At 48.9% G+C, this 23,846-nt stretch overlaps 5 protein-coding genes, 1 long non-coding RNA gene and 1 pseudogene across 12 annotated transcripts; 3 read left to right on the top strand and 4 right to left on the bottom strand.

Moving 5' to 3' along the window:
* Positions 1–2,196: 2,196 nt before the first annotated feature.
* LOC117183612 (uncharacterized) lies at positions 2,197–3,101 on the bottom strand. The gene is made up of 2 exons (XR_004468741.1): positions 2,495–3,101; positions 2,197–2,383 (listed from the first exon to the last, which is right to left on the bottom strand). It is a non-coding gene; the product is annotated as an uncharacterized lncRNA (long non-coding RNA).
* Positions 3,102–4,652: 1,551 nt separating this feature from the next.
* On the bottom strand, positions 4,653–8,248 carry LOC4805745 (lysophosphatidylserine lipase ABHD12). Of its 5 annotated transcripts, none has more exons than XM_033378130.1 (6): positions 8,072–8,248; positions 7,671–7,777; positions 7,423–7,553; positions 7,163–7,199; positions 5,897–6,015; positions 4,653–5,831 (listed from the first exon to the last, which is right to left on the bottom strand). In XM_033378130.1, the coding sequence occupies exons 4-6, from the start codon at positions 7,195–7,197 to the stop codon at positions 4,801–4,803; spliced, it is 1,185 nt and encodes a 394-aa protein (XP_033234021.1). In that variant the 5' UTR covers positions 7,198–7,199; positions 7,423–7,553; positions 7,671–7,777; positions 8,072–8,248; the 3' UTR covers positions 4,653–4,800. The 5 variants fall into 5 exon arrangements, with proteins under 5 accessions (XP_033234021.1, XP_015040866.1, XP_015040867.2 ...); XM_015185380.2 differs by lacking the exon at positions 7,423–7,553 and adding an exon at positions 6,390–6,587; XM_015185381.2 differs by lacking the exon at positions 7,423–7,553.
* A 979-nt stretch (positions 8,249–9,227) lies between these two features.
* LOC6899126 (exostosin-3-like) lies at positions 9,228–10,786 on the top strand. 2 transcript variants are annotated; one of them, XM_033377303.1, is made up of 3 exons: positions 9,228–9,547; positions 9,606–9,731; positions 9,790–10,786. In XM_033377303.1, exon 3 carries the CDS (start codon positions 9,923–9,925, stop codon positions 10,637–10,639), a length of 717 nt encoding a protein of 238 aa, XP_033233194.1. In that variant the 5' UTR covers positions 9,228–9,547; positions 9,606–9,731; positions 9,790–9,922; the 3' UTR covers positions 10,640–10,786. The 2 variants fall into 2 exon arrangements, with proteins under 2 accessions (XP_033233194.1, XP_033233195.1); XM_033377304.1 differs by having other exon boundaries at positions 9,601–9,731.
* LOC117183540 (peptidyl-alpha-hydroxyglycine alpha-amidating lyase 1-like) lies at positions 10,658–12,008 on the top strand (annotated as a pseudogene).
* Positions 12,009–12,806: 798 nt separating this feature from the next.
* On the top strand, positions 12,807–16,300 carry LOC4805744 (ankyrin repeat domain-containing protein 13D). 2 transcript variants are annotated; one of them, XM_015185376.2, is made up of 7 exons: positions 12,807–13,033; positions 13,199–13,331; positions 13,401–13,715; positions 13,773–14,089; positions 14,147–14,242; positions 14,307–15,043; positions 15,108–15,312. In XM_015185376.2, exons 1-7 carry the CDS (start codon positions 12,935–12,937, stop codon positions 15,268–15,270), a joined length of 1,860 nt encoding a protein of 619 aa, XP_015040862.2. In that variant the 5' UTR covers positions 12,807–12,934; the 3' UTR covers positions 15,271–15,312. The 2 variants fall into 2 exon arrangements, with proteins under 2 accessions (XP_015040862.2, XP_001362091.2); XM_001362054.5 differs by lacking the exon at positions 15,108–15,312 and adding an exon at positions 15,368–16,300 and having other exon boundaries at positions 12,810–13,033.
* Positions 16,301–16,323: 23 nt separating this feature from the next.
* On the bottom strand, positions 16,324–19,157 carry LOC6899125 (exostosin-3-like). Its single transcript, XM_015185384.2, has one exon. It carries the CDS (start codon positions 19,060–19,062, stop codon positions 16,372–16,374), a length of 2,691 nt encoding a protein of 896 aa, XP_015040870.2. The 5' UTR covers positions 19,063–19,157; the 3' UTR covers positions 16,324–16,371.
* Positions 19,158–19,689: 532 nt separating this feature from the next.
* LOC4805743 (exostosin-3) lies at positions 19,690–23,294 on the bottom strand. The gene is made up of 3 exons (XM_001362053.4): positions 22,981–23,294; positions 22,797–22,922; positions 19,690–22,738 (listed from the first exon to the last, which is right to left on the bottom strand). Exons 1-3 carry the CDS (start codon positions 23,188–23,190, stop codon positions 20,171–20,173), a joined length of 2,904 nt encoding a protein of 967 aa, XP_001362090.1. The 5' UTR covers positions 23,191–23,294; the 3' UTR covers positions 19,690–20,170.
* Between the last annotated feature and the right edge of the window lie 552 nt (positions 23,295–23,846).

Raw genomic sequence — 23,846 nt, 5'->3', positions numbered from 1 at the left:
TTTCCTTACTCAAAATACTTGCATGAAAAAATACCGAATACCTACAACTAGTGTTGGCTTCCAATTGCTAAGCTAAAAACATTGCAACTACATGTAAAATATGTTATGTATTATTTGAATTTACTACATATACAAATAAGTAGATGGCGTATAGGAGCGGTGGCGCTAGAGTTGCTCATGCATCTGCCTGGCCTCTGGATGTTGCCGGCTTTCACACGTTTTTCCCCAGCAACACCAATACCACCCTCAACCACCCCCCCACATGCCCCTCCCTGTCTACAGCCAATGGTGCTGCCCCCCAGCGTACTGCACACATACCACCAGTAGTGCTACCAGCGATTCCGGCGATCATGCCGGTCCTGGAGAAGCAGCAAAGGGATCCAAGGGTGGGAAGGTTCAGCACCAGGGTAGTAGGCAGGGAGGGCCTAAAAATACAGGCACTGGATAGGGCCTCCCGGGATGCAATAGTGGAGATCCTGGGAGATGAGGAGGAGGGCCTCTCGACAGCAGCCGCAGCAGCAGCCACAGAGACACCACTATTGGGAGAAGCCCCAACGGCATCTCCAACAGCAGCGGCAACAGCGGTGGCAGCAGCAGAAACGGACAACTCCAGCCATTACCAATACAGTTGCTGATGCTGCCACTCCGCCACTACAAACACAGCCAATTCATGCCCCTGCCCCTTCTCACACCCCTGCCACGCCCACTGTCCCCATGGTTGGGAAGGCCAATCGGCTGGGCGGTGGTTCATCCACCGCACCCAGCTAAAACTGCGGCGGTTTAACAACTTCTTTCAACGCGGCTTCGTCTGTGTAAAGTGCGGTGGTTGGTCCACTGCACCCAGCTAAATGCGAAAGTTGCGGCGGTTTAACAACTTCTGTCAACGCGGCTTCGTCTGTTTAAAGTGCGGTGGTTGGTCCACTGCACCCAGCCAACTACAAGCCCTACGCTGATGCTGATATGAGGATCAGATGGAGCCCGCTCCGAGGACAGGAACGGACTGAGGATCGCAAGCCATTGTAAATGTTAATGTTAAGTCTAGTGTTACCTTAACTTTCCTTACTCAAAATACTTGCATGAAAAAATACCGAATACCTACAACTAGTGTTGGCTTCCAATTGCTAAGCTAAAAACATTGCAACTACATGTAAAATATGTTATGTATTATTTGAATTTACTACATATACAAATAAGTAGATGGCGTATAGGAGCGGTGGCGCTAGAGTTGCTCATGCATCTGCCTGGCCTCTGGATGTTGCCGGCTTTCACACGTTTTTCCCCAGCAACACCAATACCACCCTCAACCACCCCCCCACATGCCCCTCCCTGTCTACAGCCAATGGTGCTGCCCCCCAGCGTACTGCACACATACCACCAGTAGTGCTACCAGCGATTCCGGCGATCATGCCGGTCCTGGAGAAGCAGCAAAGGGATCCAAGGGTGGGAAGGTTCAGCACCAGGGTAGTAGGCAGGGAGGGCCTAAAAATACAGGCACTGGATAGGGCCTCCCGGGATGCAATAGTGGAGATCCTGGGAGATGAGGAGGAGGGCCTCTCGACAGCAGCCGCAGCAGCAGCCACAGAGACACCACTATTGGGAGAAGCCCCAACGGCATCTCCAACAGCAGCGGCAACAGCGGTGGCAGCAGCAGAAACGGACAACTCCAGCCATTACCAATACAGTTGCTGATGCTGCCACTCCGCCACTACAAACACAGCCAATTCATGCCCCTGCCCCTTCTCACACCCCTGCCACGCCCACTGTCCCCATGGTTGGGAAGGCCAATCGGCTGGGCGGTGGTTCATCCACCGCACCCAGCTAAAACTGCGGCGGTTTAACAACTTCTTTCAACGCGGCTTCGTCTGTGTAAAGTGCGGTGGTTGGTCCACTGCACCCAGCTAAATGCGAAAGTTGCGGCGGTTTAACAACTTCTGTCAACGCGGCTTCGTCTGTTTAAAGTGCGGTGGTTGGTCCACTGCACCCAGCCAACTACAAGCCCTACGCTGATGCTGATATGAGGATCAGATGGAGCCCGCTCCGAGGACAGGAACGGACTGAGGATCGCAAGCCATTGTAAATGTTAATGTTAAGTCTAGTGTTACCTTAACTTTCCTTACTCAAAATACTTGCATGAAAAAATACCGAATACCTACAACTAGTGTTGGCTTCCAATTGCTAAGCTAAAAACATTGCAACTACATGTAAAATATGTTATGTATTATTTGAATTTACTACATATACAAATAAGTAGATGGCGTATAGGAGCGGTGGCGCTAGAGTTGCTCATGCATCTGCCTGGCCTCTGGATGTTGCCGGCTGTCACCCGTTTGTCCCTCAACATCACCGGGCCCTTAGGCTACCGTCGCCGACTTGGACTCTCACTCTGAAATTAAGAAAATAAAAAAAAAGAAAGCATAATAAGAAGTTAATTCCTACTTGTAAATAAAGCTTCAGCAACATATTTTTGTCCAGTATTTTTGTATATTAATGTTACCTTAGCTCCCATGTAATGTAAAATGTATAATGTAAAAACTGTTAAAGATAAAACTATCGTCTGTAAGGCAACACAATAGCCCTTACAAAACACATGTTAATGTTAAGTCCTAGTGTTACCAAACCTTTTTTCACTCAAAATGCTTACATGGAAAAATACCAAATACCTACCCTTACTGCAACTAGTGTTAGCATCCCATTTTTCAGCTAAAAACATTGCAACTACATGGAAAATGTAAAGTAAGTAGTTGGCGCCAAGAAATTTTGTTAAATACGCTAATTTAAGAGTATAAATGCAAATAAAACGGATATTTCTTATTGACGGCCCCTTTCCCCCCTTGCTAATGCAAGGTGTGTAAAAACTGGTCTCCTTCAGGAAGTTAGTCTTCCAATAATGCTCACACGACAAACACACTTCCAAAAAAAATCGAACAAACGAGCCTTAAAAAAAAAAAATATCCAGCCAGTTTCTACACATTACTTATCTCATTCTCGGAATCACGGCAGATCTAGAAGACAGGGAGGAAATTGAATCAGTGCTGCAAAGTAGCGATAGACCAGACGAACAAAAAATCAGACCTGTTACCATCAACGAATTAAAATCTGAAATCAAAAAACTTGAGTCAACAAAGTCATCTGGGTTTGATAATATTGATAGCAGTGTCATAAAAGTCTTACCGTTATCTGCCGTTTCCTACCTTATGCTAATATTCAATTCTGCGATGCAGATTGCGTATTTCCCGAAAGCTTGGAAATGTGTCAAAATTACAATGATACAGAAGCCAGGAAAGCCGCCGGATAAACTTCAATCATACAGGCCTATCAGTCTTCTAAAAGAATTCTCAAAAATATTCGAGCGCCTTATTCAAACACGTCTCTTCGAAGAACATTTTGCCATGGCCATACCAAATCATCAATTTGGCTTTAAAAGTCAGCACTCCGCAGAGACAGAACCACAAATAAGCAATACTCAAACGCAAATGCTAGCAACTTATGCAGACGACTCGGTCTACCTGGTTTCTGCTTTTTTACCCACGACATGGCAACGAATCCATGGAGAGGCTTCTAGCTGACGCTCACTCCTGGTCAAAAAATAGGGAATTACCATTAGTCTCACAAAAACTGCACATGTTTTGCATTCACTCTCACCTGCGCAACAACAGACTCCAGCACCTAGGCTAGCTGGGCAACACCTACCCAAAAAAACGGTTCTACCATACCTTGGCGTGCAGATGGCCGAGAAGCTCAACTTCACCAAACATGCTGTAGCTGCTGTAGTCACCAAAACAAGGGCCCGACTAAAAAAGATAGACTGGTTAATCGGGAGAAGAAGCAATCTTACCCTGCACCTGAAAGTCCTCTTCAAGCAACTGGTTGTCCCAATATGGCAGAATGCCATGCCAGTCTGGGGACCCATAACATCTAGCACGCAAATGGACAAACTGTAAACATTACAAAACAAAGCACTCTGAAGAAGCACTAATGCAATCACTAATTTCAACTGTTAAATAAATCTACAATGGGGTCTGCAGTAATTACAACACCCGAAAAACACCCTTGCCTGTGAAATCGCAACACATCCGTACATCCCCAGGTGGCTGGCAAGACCAAGGTACGCCTGAAGCCTGACCGCCATCCACATGACAGTACTCCAGGCTAGACGCGAAAACTGGAGAAGAAATCACTTCTCAACTCATATTATGGAGATCAGCCGCAATAGCAACAACGCACCAAATCCCCTTTCAAATTAAAACATTGTAGGCAATCTTCACAAAACACGGAGCAGCTGATTATGGCCAACATCGAGATTATGAGCCGGGTAGAGCAGCGTGCTTTGCCGCGGCTCATAACGTTGCCATCGTTTTCACAAATTATTATGAACTATTGCTTGTGTTATGTTTTTAAGATACTGGCAGCGAAGCCGCCTGCGAAGTACCGAAGTCATAGCTGCTATTCGCCTTTGCAGTGAATGTGAATGTGTATTAATTATAGTATGGGCAAGGTTTAGGTTGAAATCCCATCGCTAATGCACATAAAGGGCGAGGACAGTTTGGAGAGTTACAAAAAAAAAAGCTAGTTGATGTAGTTGTAAGAAATCTCTAGCGTGGTCCATTGCCCCGTCGATAAAAGGCGGCTACTTTGAACTCAAAACAATCGGCTTATTTTTTGTTTCTATCCAAATGGCTCTTTTAATTTTCTTGTACAATGTGAAGAATTTGGAACGTGCTGTCGGTAGAAAACTAAATTAAGACTAACTTGTGTATAGTAATTAAAATAAATATAGAGGGGGGGGAACTCCTCTCGTGTCTAGTAGACGGCATTGCGATAGTTATCCACGAAATGCTGCACCAAGCCGGGCAGCTCGGGCGCCCGGCACAGATACTTGTGGCCGTACCGCTTGCTCCGGTCAAAGCGGTGGAACTCTACGGGTCCCCACGCCCTACTCCGGCTGTCGAGGGCGATGCGGTACAGCTGGTAGCCCAGGTGGAAGGGCACTACCACGTCGTCCTCGGCGTGGATGATCATAATGGGCTGCGGGAACTCATGCACGTGGATGTCCGACTCGAAGCGCAGCCGGTTGCTGTACATGGGTCGCGAGATCGCGAAGTCGAACCAGGGCAGGTGCTTGAAGATCCTTGAAAAGGGGTGGAGCCGGATCTCGTCTCGGATGTTGGTGAACGGGCTCTCTAGGATGACGCCGCGTGGCGCCCGCTCTTTCAGATGGGCCAGCCTGGCGCACATGTGCGTGGCCACGCCCGTGCCCAAAGAGTGACCCCATATGATGACCGGATTGGAGGTCACATTCGCTATGTACTCGTACACCATCATGGCGTCCCGGACCACACCCTCCTCCGTGGGCGAGACGGGATCCGAGTCGGCGTAGCCGCGATAGTCGAAAGACAAGACATGGTAGTTGAGGTTCCGCAGCAGCTTGTACACCTCCGAGCGGTGGCCGCTGCCCCGGGTGGCCGTGTTGCCGTGCAGATAGATGACTACGGTACCGCCGGGCATCCGTAGTAGACGCTCGAAGAAAAGCTGCTGGTTCTCGGGCACGATCGAGGGGAACTCCGACTTGATGGCCGGAGCCAGGCGCCTGAGCTCCTGCTCGTAGTCGTCGTCCCTGCGCTCATCTGTTACGATGTCCTGGTCGAAGGCCTCCTCCACTTTCAGCTCCCGCTTGAAGCGGCGAACCGCGTTCCTCGGCAGCACGTGCCACACTCCAATGCGCACCCCATCCTCGTCCGATTCATTATCCTTGACGGTTATGTAGAAGTTCCGTGTCGCGTAGAGTCCGATGCCGGCAGGATTGGTGAGGTCGAGGCCCTTCGGGTAGGTGACTGCAATAAAGAGTATTGGCTTAGGATTGTCTCCTGGGGTGTGGTGGGTAGTAGTCTCTACTTACTGAATGTGAGGAAGAGGATGCCGCGCTGGAGCGTCACCGAGTAGCGGAAAACCAGTGGCAGCACCACCAACACCAAGATGAAGAACAGCAGGCATACTTGCAGGCAGCGCAGGCCCACCCTGTGGAGGAAGAGGTGTCAGTGTGCTCCCGTGTGATCTCAGCTTGCTGTCATTTCATGATGGAAGGACGGGGTGATTGGGATGACTACAAAGGGGGAATATTACCACAAGACGAGATACATAAAGTGAAGATGAAAGTTGACAATGTGGATGAGAGATGGAGTTGGTACAGTGGGAACCAGCGAAAACAGAATACGGAAGCGGAGCAGAGTCGGCGGTTCCCGAAATGTCAAACGTCACGATGACAAATATAAATAACGAGAAATCAGGAGGTTTTGTTTATACAAATGGAAGAGGGATACGATACGTTTACAACATCTAATCGAGCCGGGGGGGGGACTCAAAATCGGTGCGAGGAGCTCGATGATACTTACAGCCCAATTAGCCAACTAATGAAGATCGCTCCGGGAATGATTGTAGCATAGAATATTGTGTTTATAGTACTATAAAGCCCACTCATTGCTTTCGGTCACTTTTGCTCTAATGCTTATGGGAATTTAGATATGTTTTGCTCGATTCGATTCGGTTCGATCGGGAGTTAACGGATTCGAATGATTCTCACCGGTTGCGTACTTGAATTATTATCGTGTAATTATTTTGACGCGTGGGGAGAGAGAAGCAAACAGATTTATAGATTATTAGTTTGTTATTTGTGGGGTTGTTGTTTAGGGAGGTTGTCCAAGGTCGTCCGAAAGCGAGAGGCATGCATGGCGCACCGTGTTAACCGAACCGCACCCGTGCGTAGCACAAACTGATCCCCATTCTTTTGCCAAAAATCCTTTAAGGCCAACCTTTGTACCCGATTTGATACTGCTGATAATGGCAATGGGTGTCGACGCGGGTATACGTAGTGTGGTGCATGTTGGAAATGTATGTACTTAAACGATTATGTATATATGTATGTTTGTTCATATGAGGTTAATGAGGCAGTGAGTAAGTGGTGAGGCAATTTGATAATAACAGTCAAAGAAGCCGAGATATCAACGAAATACGAGCGTGACTAATGACACTACTACGGATCGGCTGCCGCGCGAGAGCAGGTTGAAATCATAAGAGAACACAAACGGATTTCGTACGGCTACAAGCAAACTACGGAAACAAATTAATCGGGGGTCGGTTAGTGGGGACAACACACACAGGGATTCACCTCTTGAAGAAATGCCGCCTACGCGTAAAAAGCATAGCTGCAACGAGTGAACAAGAGAGTAGAGAGAGAGAGAAAGAGAGAGCGTTAGAAGTTTGCCAGTTCTGAAATTCAAATTCAAACAGCCGCCAAGAGCGCAAGCGATATCCACAGCCGATTGGCATGTCTGTCAACTGTCAATCGAGTGATCGAGAGAGGGAGATGGAGGCACTAACGGATCTGCAAAAACTTTATTTTTGATTAAAAATAATAACTATTCGCACTCGCGTGAATGAAGCGCGTAGCGTTGTGTGTAGCGCGTCTGTTGATACTGGAGGAGAATGACGAGCGTGGGCCAGTCCCCCCCCAAACAATTTTAGAGCTGATCGCTTGCCTTCCCCGCGGCTGCTGTGGACTGGGATTGAATTGAACATGAATAACACATTTAGTTGGGATGCACTTGTGGCCAATTAATGCCTCAATTACCGCCAAGTGCCGGATAAGTGGGTATATGACGGCGACTCGATCTTACCGAGTTATATCTGTCCAGTCCGTGGAAATGAGTACTAAGAAAATGCAATCACTGCGGTGCGTTCGTCTGATTAGGTAATCCCTCTAATCCAGCAGCTGCATGGCGGCCTGCAAGTAAATGAAAAACTGTTTTCAACACTTTTGAAGCGTGGTGGGATGGGGGTGTGGTCGTGGTGCAGCAGCAGCTGCAGTCTATGTATCAAGAAACCCCACATTTTCGCCGGGCCAAGTGGAATCCGTTTATGTGGCAGGAGAAGGGGGGGAGTGGCTTTCACTACGCCACCCATTGATGGGGTTAAGGGCTTTACGACATTGTCTTTTCAAGGACTCTTAATGTGCACTGCCTTTTCACTCAATTTATGTAATAAAATCAAAGGATAGCCGAAGCACTTCTGTTCTCACCACATACGCTCCAGGATTAGCCGAGATGTATTCCAATTGCCAGTTTGTGTCGATTCCAGGTTTTAAGCAATTAACTAATTAACATTTGATTTTCAGAACAGCTGAAGCGAGATGCTGCCTTTCAACAGCTGATGCCTAGAGATGTGTAAATTGCGATAACTGAGAAACGCAATATTAATCTAAATGGGGCTGCCACACTGCAGCTGTCTTTTGGCGCGCACCACTCGTATCCAGTCGATAGTATCGATAACCGAACTTGAATCCGGTAAGGCTCTCTTTTAACCGGTTGACAACAATGAGTCCCATTCCATGCACACATACCCTGGGGGAAATGGATGTTATATAATTGTGAATATGTTTGTCATCCCAGGCAACAACAATTTATTTTCAATATATTTTAATATTATTCAATATTATTTAATATTATTTTCAATATTTCAACGATATTGTCTTCTTGTAGGGACCAAGAATAGGTATCAGGATCGAGATATATATACAAAACACTCATCATATACGTATATATGAATATGTCTAAAAAATGTCAATTTGAGAAAAGGGTTTATTAGTTACGTTTTATCTTCATATCAATATTTATACTTTCATATACAATTAACAAAATAGGGTGTACAAAGGCCTATATACGGCTTACACGCAACATAGCAATCGTTTTTTTGTTGAACTTTTTCGTTTAAACCTTTTTTTACAATAAATACAATAAAAGCAAGGATTAAAAACTATCGAATATTGTAGAAAATTGATTCATCAATGGGATAAAACTATGTGGGCATTGCTGAGAGATTTAGTTAGTCAGCATATTCAATGGAATATCAAAATTGAGCAATATGAACGAATTTCCTTTTTCGTTTGTTTTGATTGACCTATTTCGCTACTTGTTTTTTGTTTGACTTATTTCGCTAAAACCTATTTTTACGCAAAATGCAATAAAAGCAAGTATTAAGAATACACCAGTTAAATAGAAAATTGATTCATCAATTGTATAAAATTATGTGGGCATGGCTAATCGATCTACATAGCTAGTAATATTCAACGGAATATCAAAAACGAGGAATATGTAAAATAGAACTTGAATTCGTCAGTATATTTACGGTATATTTTTTGAATGAGACGGTATATTTTGGTATATTTCTGAGGGTCGGACCATATAACGATAAATCCGCGGTCACTCTGAAGAACACATGTAAATATAAAAATAAAAACAATTGAAATATAATGCAAGGGCTGAAGTCCGGAAGCTGAAGCTGCACCATGTCTCTGGCCTTCGACCTGAGCAACTCCGGCGGTGCTTATCAACCACTGGACAGCGGAAGCGGCAAAGACGCGTCGGCAGCGGTCCCGCAGAGACACGCGATGAGCATGAGGGTCTCGTGGATCAGGCAATGGCGCCGCTATAAACTGCCCGCCTTGGTTCTCATGATGATGTTTCTGATGTCCTGCCTTGCGTACCGCATCATGGGTGTACGTATCTATTTCTCCTAGGTAGACTTGACTTATCAAACGTTTTATTTCAGCAAAGGCCGAGCAGGATGCTCCTCCCACGGACTTGCACCGCAGCTCCCCACTGCTGGATGCTTACGAGGATTTCAGCGCGATGCGGGCCGGCGACCTAAAGATGCGCATCGAGGAGATGGTAAGAATCAAGGTAAGTGCCAAACACATTGGAACCTAATTTGGATTAAACCGTATCCGACTTTTCCCAGAGCACTGTGTCAGCTACGCGAGCTAGAGTCTCGCCGCCAGAAACTGCAGTCGGACATCAGTCAGTACAATCAAAAAATTGAGGAGCTGAAGCAGGAGCTGCTCCGTGAGCAGACCGAGTTGGAGCGTCTCAAGATGTCCGTGGAGCAGGCGCAGGTGGCCCAGCGGGAGGCAGTGCAGCGCAACACTCCTGATCTTGCCCTGCCGCGCACCCTCCTGCCCAACTCCCTGCCCCGAAAGATGAATACTGTCTCGACGGGCGTAGCCGCCTCCTGTGCGATGCACAACTGCTTCGACCACTCCCGTTGCAGCCTCACCTCCGGCTTTCCAGTATACCTTTATGACCCCCACGAACACAACGTCCAGCGAACTGGCTACGATATCGATGGCTTCCTTAAGACAACTCTCAAACAAACGCTCGGCTACAACGCGCACATAGTGAGGGATCCAACGCAAGCCTGCATCTACCTGGTGCTGGTAGGCGAGGCTCTGCTGGAACAGGACCTGCTTCGAAACAACCGATATGCGGCCCAAGAGGTTGAGCAGCAACAGCCGACGGCTCCCAGCCAAACACACGACTGCCCCATCGAAATGCAGAAGCTGTACAACCTGCCCTACTGGGGAGGCGATGGCCGCAACCATGTGCTGCTAAACCTGGCACGTCGGGACCTCTGCTCCCGTAGGACGAATGCACTGCTCCAGCAGAACACCATGCGAGCCATTGTGGTGCAGAGCGCCTTCGAGCTGGACCAGTTCCGGCCCGGATACGATCTGATTGTGCCACCCATCCTCGGTCCTATCACTAAAAACTCTTCAAGCTGCGATAGCATCCACTTTCTTGAGAAAACATAATTTCGGAAAGCAAAGTAGGCTGCGGTGTGTAAGCGTCTGTGTCTGTGTGTGGGTGCTGTGAAGTGCTCCCCAACCATTGTTTGTTTACTGGCCAATCTCAAACAACTTCCGGAAACTGAAAGTTCGCCGCGTTATCTGCAAAAAATTTACTTCAGCAACAACGCCAGCATCAGCAACAATAACAACAACGAGAGACTGCAACAGATCCTGAAAGGTGCCAGAGCTACGCAAATCAATTGGCCACAACGCTCTAGGCAGGCCATACCCGACGTTAAGACTGATTTAGCAAATCTAAATACCAGTACGTGGCACTCCATTTTCCATTTAGTAAAAGTATCCCATGCCAATCCTCCAATAGTAATGTGGTCATCTTCCATCGGGTGGACCGCACCTGGGGACAGGACACTTTGGACAATAGTAATCAGTACCAGGAAAGATACAGCGGACCCATTCGAGAGCACTGTTCTGGCTCTGGAGCCTTCAACCGGCCGCGTGCAATACGATTGTGGAATTCCTTTGGCGGCGACCGGGCGAACGGACGCGTGCAGTGTTTCTACTCGAGCAACCGCACCTTTTACTCACAGTATCAAAATCAACTGATTGGCGATCGACTGTCCAGCATGGCTTATACCTCGGCAGCAGGTTAGTCTCCGTGCGCCGTCTGGATAATGGCTAAAAGAAAAACAGTTTACAATCTTTTCTTTCCCTTCCAGGTGGAGAACTGGTCATTGTCAATGGCCCCAACGCTGAGTTGTGTAGATGAATCCCTACGATGTGGCCGTAACAGCCTATGGTAATAAGATGTATGTGGCCGAATTGAATCCCATGCGTATCCACAAGAGCCCGTCGAGACACCGGCAGCGGGAGTGGACGCAAGCCAGACGACGAGTGGCAGGACCGTACTGGTGGCCTCATTAATGCTGATATTTGCACGCTCCACCTTTACGCTGACCCTGCTCATGGCCAGGCGGCGAAAACGAGGTAGCCATCAGTAACGCTGCCGCGTCGAGCGGTCTGGTCTACCGCAAGCTCACTGCGTCCAACTAGAGTCTAATCTAACCATCTCAGTATCTTAATTGTCGTGTTAATTATACTCGCGCAATGTCCTACATCTAGTTGTGTCCTATTATGTTCCGGTGTTATTTCGTTACCGATTTTTGCATATCCATTTGCATATTTGTACACGTGTTACTACTATCATATATTGATAATTCTAATTTTTAGTACATATCATTTTAAGTTGATTTCCGGTCACATTCCCTTTCGCCCAGATATTTGAATGCTTATACAAAGTATATACACAGCAGACAAACCCATTTATACAATATACAATACATTTTCTAAATTTAAGTGTGTCCTGTTTTTTGTTTATGGTTTGTTTCAGTGCAAATTTTTAACAACTACTCATTAGAGAGCATGTAAGAGCGTGTCGCGTGTCGCATACATTATTTGTTGAGTGAATCTAATCATTTTATACCCAGAAACTTATAGAAATCCACCGTAAAAACCATAAACGTTCTATATCGGCATCGAGATATATTTATACAGAAACCCAATCAATAGCATGAATATGTAAAAACACGTAAATATGTGAAAAAGACATTCCTAATTACGTTTTAAAGCAACTTGTAGCGGTATTTCAATATTGAATTAACGAAATAGGTATACAAATGTCCATACAGCGGTTGACAAGCAACAAGTCTTCAAATACCAGCAGCATGTGAGAAATGACATGACATTCCATACTCACTTATCATAAAACATAAATTAAAGATATCATTTTAAATTAGCCAATCTTGTAGAAAATTGAATCATCAATGGGTAAAAATTATGTGTTTAGGGCTGAGGGCCCTAGCTAGATAGTAATATTAAGCCGAATATCAAAATCGTCGAATATTATATTCGTTCGTGGACAGAGAGAGATTAACCCATTGCCGACCAGTGGGTATTGAAATACTCTTTACGAAAATGATTAAATCTGAAGAATTGTACCGCAGTTCACGTGAAAGATATCGAAGTCTTTTTTTTAAGAAAATATAAAGGATAGGATGGACCTACAAGAGTAGTTATTATTAATATTATTGGTATTATTTTTCCGCGGTTGAACTCAAGTATTTATACTGCTCAAATAAAGGGTGTTTAAGTGGGCTAAGTTCGTTTTTTCATCGGTATATTTACGGTATTTTTTCATATTTGTGACGTATATCAGCCCTGTAAAACAAAAGAAATTGCGAATTAGAAAGAAAACGCGAGAGGGGATTGCAATAGCAACGGCAGGGCCGAGACTTGGAAGACATGAAGAGCTTGGACGAAATCAAGGTGGAGTATCCGCTCCACTGGCACATCTGGAACGGAGACGTGGAGCAGCTTCAGACCGAGCTACAAATTGACCAGGTAAATGGTGGGTGTGGTTGTGGCTGGGCTGTGATTCTGGCAGAAGGAAAAGCCGGACAGGTGTGTGTGCGCACTAATTGAATTAGCGCATTTCCCGACAAACAACGGACGGCAGAGAAATAAATTGTTATTGAACCATAAATGGCACAATTCGTCAACTTTCAGAATGATAAGGAAAAAATCGATCCACGGGGACGCACCCCCCTGATGCTGGCGGTGCGATTGGCGAATTTTCCCTGCGTCAAGTGTCTTCTAGCAGCCAAGTGCAACGCGACCTATGAGCACGAAGGGTGGTCAAGTGAGTGCACCATTAGATAAGCTCTGGCTGATAAAGATGTAACACTCTGCCGCACATCTCCCCCCGCAGTTGTACAGGAGGCCGTGTGCACTGGCGAAGTAGACATACTGACTGCCATCATCGAGGTGCGTGACCTACAGCGGCACGTCCAGCGCGTGACGCACGTGCCCAAGCTCCTGCAGCACCTCCTGGACGCCCCCGACTTTTACATTGAGATGAAATGGGAGTTCACATCGTGGGTGCCGCTGATGTCGCGTCTCTGCCCCAGCGACACCTACAAAGTCTATAAGCGGGGCGCCAATGTGCGCATAGACACCACCCTGCTGGGATTCGACAACAACACCTGGCAGAGGGGGAATCGCTCGTACATCTTCAAGGGCGCCAGTAAGACTCCTACTTCCGAACCCAAGCAATGTCCTCAATCTTTTCTTTTTCCCGCAGAAGAGACTGCCACAATGATCGAGATCGACCACGACACGAACGAAGTGATGGTGGAGCAGATGAGCAGCGATATCGGGGATATTGTGGCCATTCCCCCCGCCCTGGGCACTGTGCGCGCCCGCCTTAATGCGCCCGTCATCACCAACAATATCGAGATGGAAAAGATTAGTTTCGAGCGCAACAAGTGCGGCATTTGGGGCTGGCGCAGCGAGAAGTCTGAGGCCATCAATGGCTACAACTGCAAGGTGTATGGAGCCAGCAATGTGGAGTTTGTCACAAAGACCCGGATGGACCACCTGAGCGAGGAGCAAATCAAGGTAAAGGCTTTCCCTGTCCAATCTCCATTGAATCTCTGGCAACTTCAACCCCCGCAGAACAAAACAGCACGGACGCCCCTTCACAGTCTGCTGGGCATTGCCGATGAGGAATACGTGCCCCCCACAGACGTAGCCGCGGGATTCAAAGAGCGCGTAAGTAGAAGCCATCTATCGTATGGTACATATTTCGGTTTTGGTTAACCGACTGTTACTGCAGACACCCTCGCCGCGACCTGGAGAGACAGCCTCCCTTTTGGCGGGCACCGAAAGCGGTGGGCGCTCCTCACCCGCCGTTTCCCAGAGCAATGGCGGCTCTGGCTGTGCATCGGGAGCAAGCACGCCCAGGTCATTGGTCACGCCAGAGGAGTACTTCAGCGGCGAGGACCTGCATGGCCGGGACGTGGGCAAGCCCAAAAATCTGAGCACAAAGGTGCAGCGTTTCAAGGCCAACCTATGGCTGGCCGAGGAACATCCGATACGACTGCAGGAGCAGGTGCTTCCGATTTTGGACCTCATGTCTACCATGGCTAGTCCCCATGTGTCAAAACTTAAAGACTTTATAACTATGCAGCTGCCAGCCGGCTTCCCGGTCAAGGTGGAGATACCGCTCTTTCACGTCCTCAACGCCTGCATCACGTTCGGCAACGTGTTCGCCATGACCACGCCTGTAGAGTACGTGGCCACCTTGGAGGAGCAGGACCGCGTCACCTGCCTGGTGGACGACCGCTGTTTCGATATACCCAATCACTACACAAACCGGGGCGGCGATTCCCGGCGCCAGATCCCACTGGACGAGGACGACATGCTGCAGTACGCCATCGAGCAGAGTCTGGTGGAAAGCAGCGGCGCCTGCGGAGCCGAGGCCGACGATAAGGTTGACATTTGGGAGGTGCTGCGCGGACAGAGTGTTGTTGGATCGGACATGCTGCCCGAGGACGACGAGCAACTGCAGCGGTAGGTTATGATTGGCAGTTGGTCTTTTTACAGGATGCTAACCGGTGCAAACTACCACCGCTAGTCACCCTCGCTTCTCCTCGCACCTGCTTTCACCTCACCACCATTACGGACGATACTCGCCGTCTCCCCACTCTCTCCTAGAGCCGCAGCCCCGTGGCCGCTCTGCTTCGGCGGGGGCTCAGTTCAAGAACGAACTCAGCTACATGAAGAAGATCTTCAAATAGTCCTCCCCCACACCCTTTCACTTATCCCCTCCGCCTGTACTGCTAGATCGCATCTTATCCGAGCTTTGTGTGTTTCCGTTTTCCATTTCGTCCGCAGGGTGCTGCACGAGTCGCTGCTTGGGGCCCATGCTAACGCCAGTGGCTCTCCCGCCTCCGAAGACGATGACGATGGGGGCTTCCGTTACGTGGACCCCGACCTGGCCATGGCCATGCGTTTATCGCAGCAGGACCAAAAGAAGTACGAGCTGGAGCGACAGCGCGAGCAAGAGATGATCGAGCAGGCGCTCAAGCTCAGCCTGCAGGAACACTAGCCAATCAATCATACCAGGAAGCAACCAATCACCACTCGACGAAATCAATTACGAACTGGCACTCGCTTTTCCGTTTGTGGCGCAATCGATTCCAAAACAAAATTCAAGTTATATTTTCTAGTGTAACACTTTCGTCTAAGTTGTATAAATATTATTTAAGTTGCCTAATTTAGTTCCTCCCTGTCCTCTGGTTCTCCTGGATCCTTGTTTGAATTGTGATACAAGCAGCATCAGCAGGATTCGCCTGATCCGCTTTTTCTGTTCTGGTCTCAACTCGTCCACTCGCGTGCGAATCCCATCCCCCACATTACACAGAACATACACAGAATCCACAGCTATACGATTTGTACACCAAACACCTCTATACTATACTATTCTATCATATATATATATATATATATATATATATGTACATCGTATGTATGGAATGTACGATAGATACGCATTCATATTCATGTATGTGTGTAGATCTTGTAGTCATAGTTTTTGCTATCTATTAAGTGCGTGTGGGAATGAACAAATGTCACATATCCTCTAATATTCACATTTTCCTATTTTCGCTCAGTTTGAAGATCGTTGGCTGACACCTACTAGTATCTATAAATATACACCCACTATATATCTGTATTTACTAATCAGCATTATCACTAAATTGTACTAACGAATCACACACATTCATTCTCTGTGCAAATGAGGTAAATACATACATATATACTATATGAAGTGAAGTACACGAAATCAATACGAATTGTATAATCCATCTCCATCTCTGGAGATGCCTTTACTAGATCTAAATGTACTTGAAACACTTTTGCTTGTCGTGCGGAATGCGAGTCTTGAACAGTACCGATTCCGCCCGATACTGGGTGTTTAGCAGGGGCGTGTAGCCGAACACCTGGCTGAAGAAATTGATGCATTTGTTGCGGTTCTGAAGGTGTTTGGCTCTTTGGCTGAGCGCAGCCTTCATGCCACGGCGGCGAAAGTTCCACCGAGAAGTGATCTTCACCGGCGGACGGCGGGTGATGTGTGAGACGAGGAAGTTCATGGCGATGTCCTCGCAGTTCATGAACTCGTCCACCTTTTCGCGGATGGCTTGTGGCAGGTGATAGGTGTACAGGTACATGTAGTATTTGTGCAGGAAGGCTGCTCCGGTGAGCACCATGCTCAGCTCGCAGCTGCAGCTGTGATTGTATCGCCACTTGCTGCTGTCCACATCCCAGGCATGGTAGCGGCCAGGCAATCCCACAATACGGTCGCGGTGCTCGCGCCATACCCGGAAGCCGAACACAATCTCGTCTTGTCCGATTTGAACGTCGTCATCCACCGAAAGGACCGCCTCCGTCTCGATTACGTCCAACGGCAGGAAGCGGTTGTTAAGGGAGTTGCGCGGGCCGCGTACTACATCCACTGGCACGCCAATTTCCGGCCAGAGAAGCTCGATCCGCGGCAACTTTCGAGAGTTCCATACCACGACCACCTTGTGCAGATATGGCAGCCCGTAAAGGCGACGAAGCAAGCCGCACAGTACGGGCTCCCGCTCGTAGGTCAAAATGACGATGGTGAACTGCTCCTTGGGGTAGTTTCCGCCGAGAGCTTCGCTAAACTCCTTACCGGCACCGCCAATGCCCTTACCAATAGGCCGGAATTCGGTGTAGGATCCAATGAACTTGGCATCGGAGGGAAGGGCCGGGTCGAAGGGCAGCTGGGGATACATGTAGAAGGGATCTACCCAGTCGTTCCAGGCCTCTTTGGACTGCATTCGTAAGATCGTGTAGTTTCTGCGGAAGGTGGGACTCGGATATGGTGGCTCCATGGGGCCCAGAAACTCCTCTGGTAAAATGGTTAATCTAATCTTTGCCTTCAATGGCGCAAAAGTATTGTTGAAAACGCGTTGGGCCACTACTGGTGGAACCGGGCGCGGTGGTATCCCCAGGCGGTCGCGTAGGCTGGCTATCACCGTGTCCACAGTGGCCTGAACGGAACTGAGGTACCGCTCCCAGATTAGTCGGCCCTGGCGCCGAAGAAGAAGCAAGTCCGCGTCCTGGACTGCTTGAAGGAGGAAGTGCAGCTCCGTGATGCGAGCCTTGGGCATGAGGAGTGCCGCCCGACGCCAATCCAGAGTCTCCGCATACGGGAGACGAAGCTCATCTGCTCCGAGGATGACGGGAACGGCCCCGGAGCGCAGCGCCTCATATAGTCGGGCTAGCATGAGGGTGGAAGCCACACGTCCGTTCAACGGGGGAAGGATCAGCGCGAAGGTAGAGTCCTTCAGCAGCTGCTTGCGGGACGAATCGGATCCACAAAGCGTCCAGTCGGACACGGAGTCCACCTCCTGCTGCTCCGTGGCGGGGACGCACTGGAACTGTAGCTCGAACTGATCCTGAGTTGGTCCCTTGGACATATCCGTCAAGTGTTCCAGTATGAAGTCGTCCAGCGGGTTGGAGCCTTGGGGGTCTGTTTTCGGTCTCATCTCTCCCTGGAACGAGAGCAGGTACTTGCGGCGGGCGGGCACCATACTGGCACACTCCTGCCAAACGTCTCCTCCTGGCGGACCGAGGATGGGGGGCACAATCAGATCGTATCTGGGCCGGAACTGGTCCAGCTCGAAGGCGCTCTGCACCACAATGGCTCGCATGGTGTTCTGCTGGAGCAGTGCATTCGTCCTGCGGGAGCAGAGGTCCCGGCGTGCCAGGTTTAGCAGCACATGGTTGCGGCCATCGCCTCCCCAGTAGGGCAGGTTGTACAGTTTCTGCATGTCGATGGGGCAGTGGTGTGTGTGGCTGGCTGCGTATCGGTTGTTTCGAAGCAGGTCCTGTTCCAGCAGAGCCTCGCCTACCAGCACCAGGTAGATGCAGGCTTGCGTTGGATCCCTCACTATGTGCGCGTTGTAGCCGAGCGTTTGTTTGAGAGTTGTCTTAAGGAAGCCATCGATATCGTAGCCAGTTCGCTGGATGTTGTGTTCGTCGGGGTCATAAAGGTATACTGGAAAGCCGGAGGTGAGGCTGCAACGGGAGTGGTCGAAGCAGTTGTGCATCGCACAGGAGGCGGCTATGCCCGTCGAGACAGTATTCATCTTTTGGGGCAGGGAGTTGGGCAGGAGAGTGGGCGGGAGGCTAATTTTAGGAGTGTTTCGCACTGCCTCTTGCTGGGCCTTTTGCGCTTGCTTCACGCCGATTTTAAGCAGCTCCAGTATCTTCTGCTCTCGCAATCGCTCTCTTTGGAGCTCCACGAGATCCTTTTGGTACTTTCCAATTGCCCACTGCAGCTTATAGATGGACTGCAGCCTTGTCTCGGCCTCGGCCTCGGCAGTCAGATCCAGGTTTAGTTGGTGAACTCTACTCATGCGGTACGCCATACAGCACACTAAAAACACCAGCATAAGAAGCAGTGCGATAATATTGCAGCGCCAGTGTGGTAGCCAGGCAGTATTAGCAACAACCGGCGCTCCGTTCTCTTCGCTACTGCTGCGGGAGGTGGCCATGTCGAAGGAACGAGCGATTGTTACTTATCCTCTGATATACTCGTATGTATTATATACATAAATACTACTTTCGTTCGATTTCGAAACATCTACTGAAATTCCATACCTACTATATAGCATTATTTATTCTATACATATATTTCTCTCTCAAAAATAACTGGAATTCCTTTGTGTAAGTAAACCAAATACTAGACAATAGCAAGATTTTGCATGAAAGTGGGGTTGTTCTATAGTGGGGTTTTTTCATGACACAAACGCGTGCGTGGTCTGTGAATTCTCTTTTAGGCTATCCTTTGTCTCTGACCGTGTATTCATATTTGGGTCCGGGTATCTATCGGAACATAACTCCCTGTATCTACTACTGAGTCGCTTAAAAACGAATATTATATTAGTCTTAATATTTGTAGCTTTAGCTCTATTTGTTCAGTTTACTTATAATTTGTCTCGATCATTAGTCTAGCATCTATATTTGCTGCCAAGCGGTAGCGCCCTTCGGTTGGGAAATCGCGCGTAGTTAGCATCGTCTTAGTATCGCTTGGCATGCATGAAGTGGGTGGTATGGTAAGGTCAACGTCCTGATACATCAAGATAAAACGTGATGAACGGATATACATACAAGGAAAAGGATTCGTCTAATTGATCATCCTTTATTGATACAGATTGTAGATGCCTTTATCAGGCGCTATATACAGAGTAGTCAAGTGGGGTACATACATACATACATAAATACACATTAACATAGGATAATTAGGCGAACGTAGACACACATAAGTAAAAGACTTACGATCTGTTTTGGTATCTGAAAGCATCTCCGGCAGGCCGAAGTAGACAAAGGTACATCCATAGGCACATATAAGTAAGCACAGGATGAACATTCGCGTGGTTAAGCGGTCTCGGTAATCTCATATTGCTTTTCAGTAGCTACGCTTTGAGTGAAAGTCCAGTGCTGTCCGTAGGCTACGTAGTATATACTACTTTGTGCTTAGAACTAGGAGTGGAGTCTGACTGGGAGTCGGGCCGGAGTCCAGCGCAGTAAGTGTAGCGGCCGTTACCACCGTTGTGGTTCATCGTTTCTGGATGGATACAGGTGTGGATGCCCCGATTAGATCTAGATGTACTTGAAGCACTTCTGCTTGTCGTGCGGAATGCGAGTCTTGAACAGGATCGAGTCCGCCCGGTACTGAGTGTTCAGCAGAGGCGTGTAGCCGAACACCTGGCTGAAGAAATTTATGCATTTATGGCGCTCCTGGAAGTGGGTGTCGTCCTCGCTGAGCGAAACCGGGCAGCCTGGGCACCGGAACGTCCACCGAGAAGTCACCTTCACCGGGGGTCGGCGGGTGATGTGCGAGACGAGGAAGTTCATGGCAATGTCCTCGCAGTTCATATACTCGTCCACCTTGTCGCGGATGGCCTGTGGCAGGTGATAGGTGTACAGGTACATGTAGTACTTGTGCAGGAAGGCTGCTCCGGTGAGCACCATGCTGAGCTCGCAGCTGTAGTTGGAGTTATAGTGCCACATGTTGTTGCTGCTCACATCCCAAGCGTGGTAGCGACCGGGGAAACCGACGACGCGGTCGCGGTGCTCGCGCCACACACGGAAACCAAATAAAATCTCATCATGCCGTAGGTGGGCGTCGTCATCGACTGAGAGCACCGCCTCTGTCTCGATTACATCGAAAGGCAGGAAGCGGTTGTTGAGGGAGTTGCGCGGGGCGCGCAGAACCGCCACTGGCACCCCGATGTCTGGCCAGCGAAGGTCGTCCAACGGCGGCTTTGGTGAGTTCCATACAACAACCACCTTGTGCAGATACGGTAGCCCGTAAAGGCGACCCAGCGAGTCCATCAGCACCTGCTCCCGCTCGTAGGTCAATATGACAATGGTGAACTGTTCTCTGGGGTAGTTTCCGCCGAGGGCTTCGCTGAACTCCTTACCGGCTCCTCCAATGCCCTTACCGATTGGCCGGAATCCTGTGTGGGATCCAATGAACTTGGCATCGGAGGGAAGGGCCGGGTCGAAGGGCAGCTGGGGATACATGTAGAAGGGATCTACCCAGTCGTTCCAGGCCTCCTTGGACTGCATTCGCAGGATCGTGTAGTTTCTGCGGAAGGCGGGACTCGGATATGGCGGCTCAATGGGACCAAGAGACTCTTCCGGTTCCGTGTCCAGTCCCACTGGTGGATCGGACTTTAACGGTATAAATGTGCTGTTGAAGACGCTCTGTGCTACTACTGGTGGAACCGGGCGCGGTGGTATCCCCAGGCGGTCGCGTAGGCTGGCTATCACCGTGTCCACAGTGGCCTGAACGGAACTGAGGTAGCGCTCCCAGATTAGTCGGCCCTGGCGCCGAAGAAGAAGCAAGTCTGCGTCCTGGACGGCTCGAAGGAGGAAGTGCAGCTCCGTGATGCGAGCCTTGGGCATGAGGAGTGCCGCCCGACGCCAATCCAGAGTCTCCGCATACGGGAGACGAAGCTCATCTGCTCCGAGGATGACGGGAACGGCCCCGGAGCGCAGCGCCTCATATAGTCGGGCTAGCATGAGGGTGGAAGCCACACGTCCGTTCAGCGGGGGAAGGATCAGCGCGAAGGTAGAGTCCTTCAGCAGCTGCTTGCGGGACGAATCCGATCCACAAAGCGTCCAGTCGGACACGGAGTCCACCTCCTGCTGCTCCGTGGCGGGGACGCACTGGAACTGTAGCTCGAACTGATCCTGAGTTGGTCCCTTGGACATATCCGTCAAGTGTTCCAGTATGAAGTCGTCCAGCGGGTTGGAGCCTTGGGGGTCTGTTTTCGGTCTCATCTCTCCCTGGAACGAGAGCAGGTACTTGCGGCGGGCGGGCACCATACTGGCACACTCCTGCCAAACGTCTCCTCCTGGCGGACCGAGGATGGGGGGCACAATCAGATCGTATCCGGGTCGGAACTGGTCCAGCTCGAAGGCGCTCTGCACCACAATGGCTCGCATGGTGTTCTGCTGGAGCAGTGCATTCGTCCTGCGGGAGCAGAGGTCCCGGCGTGCCAGGTTTAGCAGCACATGGTTGCGGCCATCGCCTCCCCAGTAGGGCAGGTTGTACAGCTTCTGCATTTCGATGGGGCAGTCGTGTGTTTGGCTGGGAGCCGTCGGCTGTTGCTGCTCAGCCTCTTGGGCCGCATATCGGTTGTTTCGAAGCAGGTCCTGTTCCAGCAGAGCCTCGCCTACCAGCACCAGGTAGATGCAGGCTTGCGTTGGATCCCTCACTATGTGCGCGTTGTAGCCGAGCGTTTGTTTGAGAGTTGTCTTAAGGAAGCCATCGATATCGTAGCCAGTTCGCTGGACGTTGTGTTCGTCGGGGTCATAAAGGTATACTGGAAAGCCGGAGGTGAGGCTGCAACGGGAGTGGTCGAAGCAGTTGTGCATCGCACAGGAGGCGGCTACGCCCGTCGAGACAGTATTCATCTTTTGGGGCAGGGAGTTGGGCAGGAGGGTGCGCGGCAGGGCAAGATCAGGAGTGTTGCGCTGCACTGCCTCCCGCTGGGCCACCTGCGCCTGCTCCACGGACATCTTGAGACGCTCCAACTCGGTCTGCTCACGGAGCAGCTCCTGCTTCAGCTCCTCAATTTTTTGATTGTACTGACTGATGTCCGACTGCAGTTTCTGGCGGCGGGACTCTAGCTCGCGCAGCTCCACTGACACAGTGCTCTGGGAAAAGTCGGATACGGTTTAATCTAAATTAGGTTCCAATGTGTTTGGCACTTACCTTGATTCTTACCATCTCCTCGATGCGCATCTTTAGGTCGCCGGCCCGCATCGCGCTGAAATCCTCGTAAGCATCCAGCAGCGGGGAGCTGCGGTGCAAGTCCGTGGGAGGAGCATCCTGCTCGGCCTTTGCGGAAATAAAACGTTTGATAAGTCAAGTCTACCTAGGAGAAATAGATACGTACACCCATGATGCGGTACGCAAGGCAGGACATCAGAAACATCATCATGAGAACCAAGGCGGGCAGTTTATAGCGGCGCCATTGCCTGATCCACGAGACCCTCATGCTCATCGCGTGTCTCTGCGGGACCGCTGCCGACGCGTCTTTGCCGCTTCCGCTGTCCAGTGGTTGATAAGCACCGCCGGAGTTGCTCAGGTCGAAGGCCAGAGACATGGTGCAGCTTCAGCTTCCGGACTTCAGCCCTTGCATTATATTTCAATTGTTTTTATTTTTATATTTACATGTGTTCTTCAGAGTGACCGCGGATTTATCGTTATATGGTCCGACCCTCAGAAATATACCAAAATATACCGTCTCATTCAAAAAATATACCGTAAATATACTGACGAATTCAAGTTCTATTTTACATATTCCTCGTTTTTGATATTCCGTTGAATATTACTAGCTATATAGATCGATTAGCCATGCCCACATAATTTTATACAATTGATGAATCAATTTTCTATTTAACTGGTGTATTCTTAATACTTGCTTTTATTGCATTTTGCGTAAAAATAGGTTTTAGCGAAATAAGTCAAACAAAAAACAAGTAGCGAAATAGGTCAATCAAAACAAACGAAAAAGGAAATTCGTTCATATTGCTCAATTTTGATATTCCATTGAATATGCTGACTAACTAAATCTCTCAGCAATGCCCACATAGTTTTATCCCATTGATGAATCAATTTTCTACAATATTCGATAGTTTTTAATCCTTGCTTTTATTGTATTTATTCAACAAAAAAACGATCGCCATATTGCGTGTAAGCCGTATATAGGCCTTTGTACACCCTATTTTGTTAATTTTATATGAAAGTATAAATATTGAT

Source organism: Drosophila pseudoobscura, chromosome 3 (assembly GCF_009870125.1).
Source record: "Drosophila pseudoobscura strain MV-25-SWS-2005 chromosome 3, UCI_Dpse_MV25, whole genome shotgun sequence".
Classification (NCBI taxonomy): domain Eukaryota; kingdom Metazoa; phylum Arthropoda; class Insecta; order Diptera; family Drosophilidae; genus Drosophila; species Drosophila pseudoobscura.
Note: the sequence above shows the minus strand (reverse complement) of the source record. Positions and strands in the feature narration are given on the sequence as shown.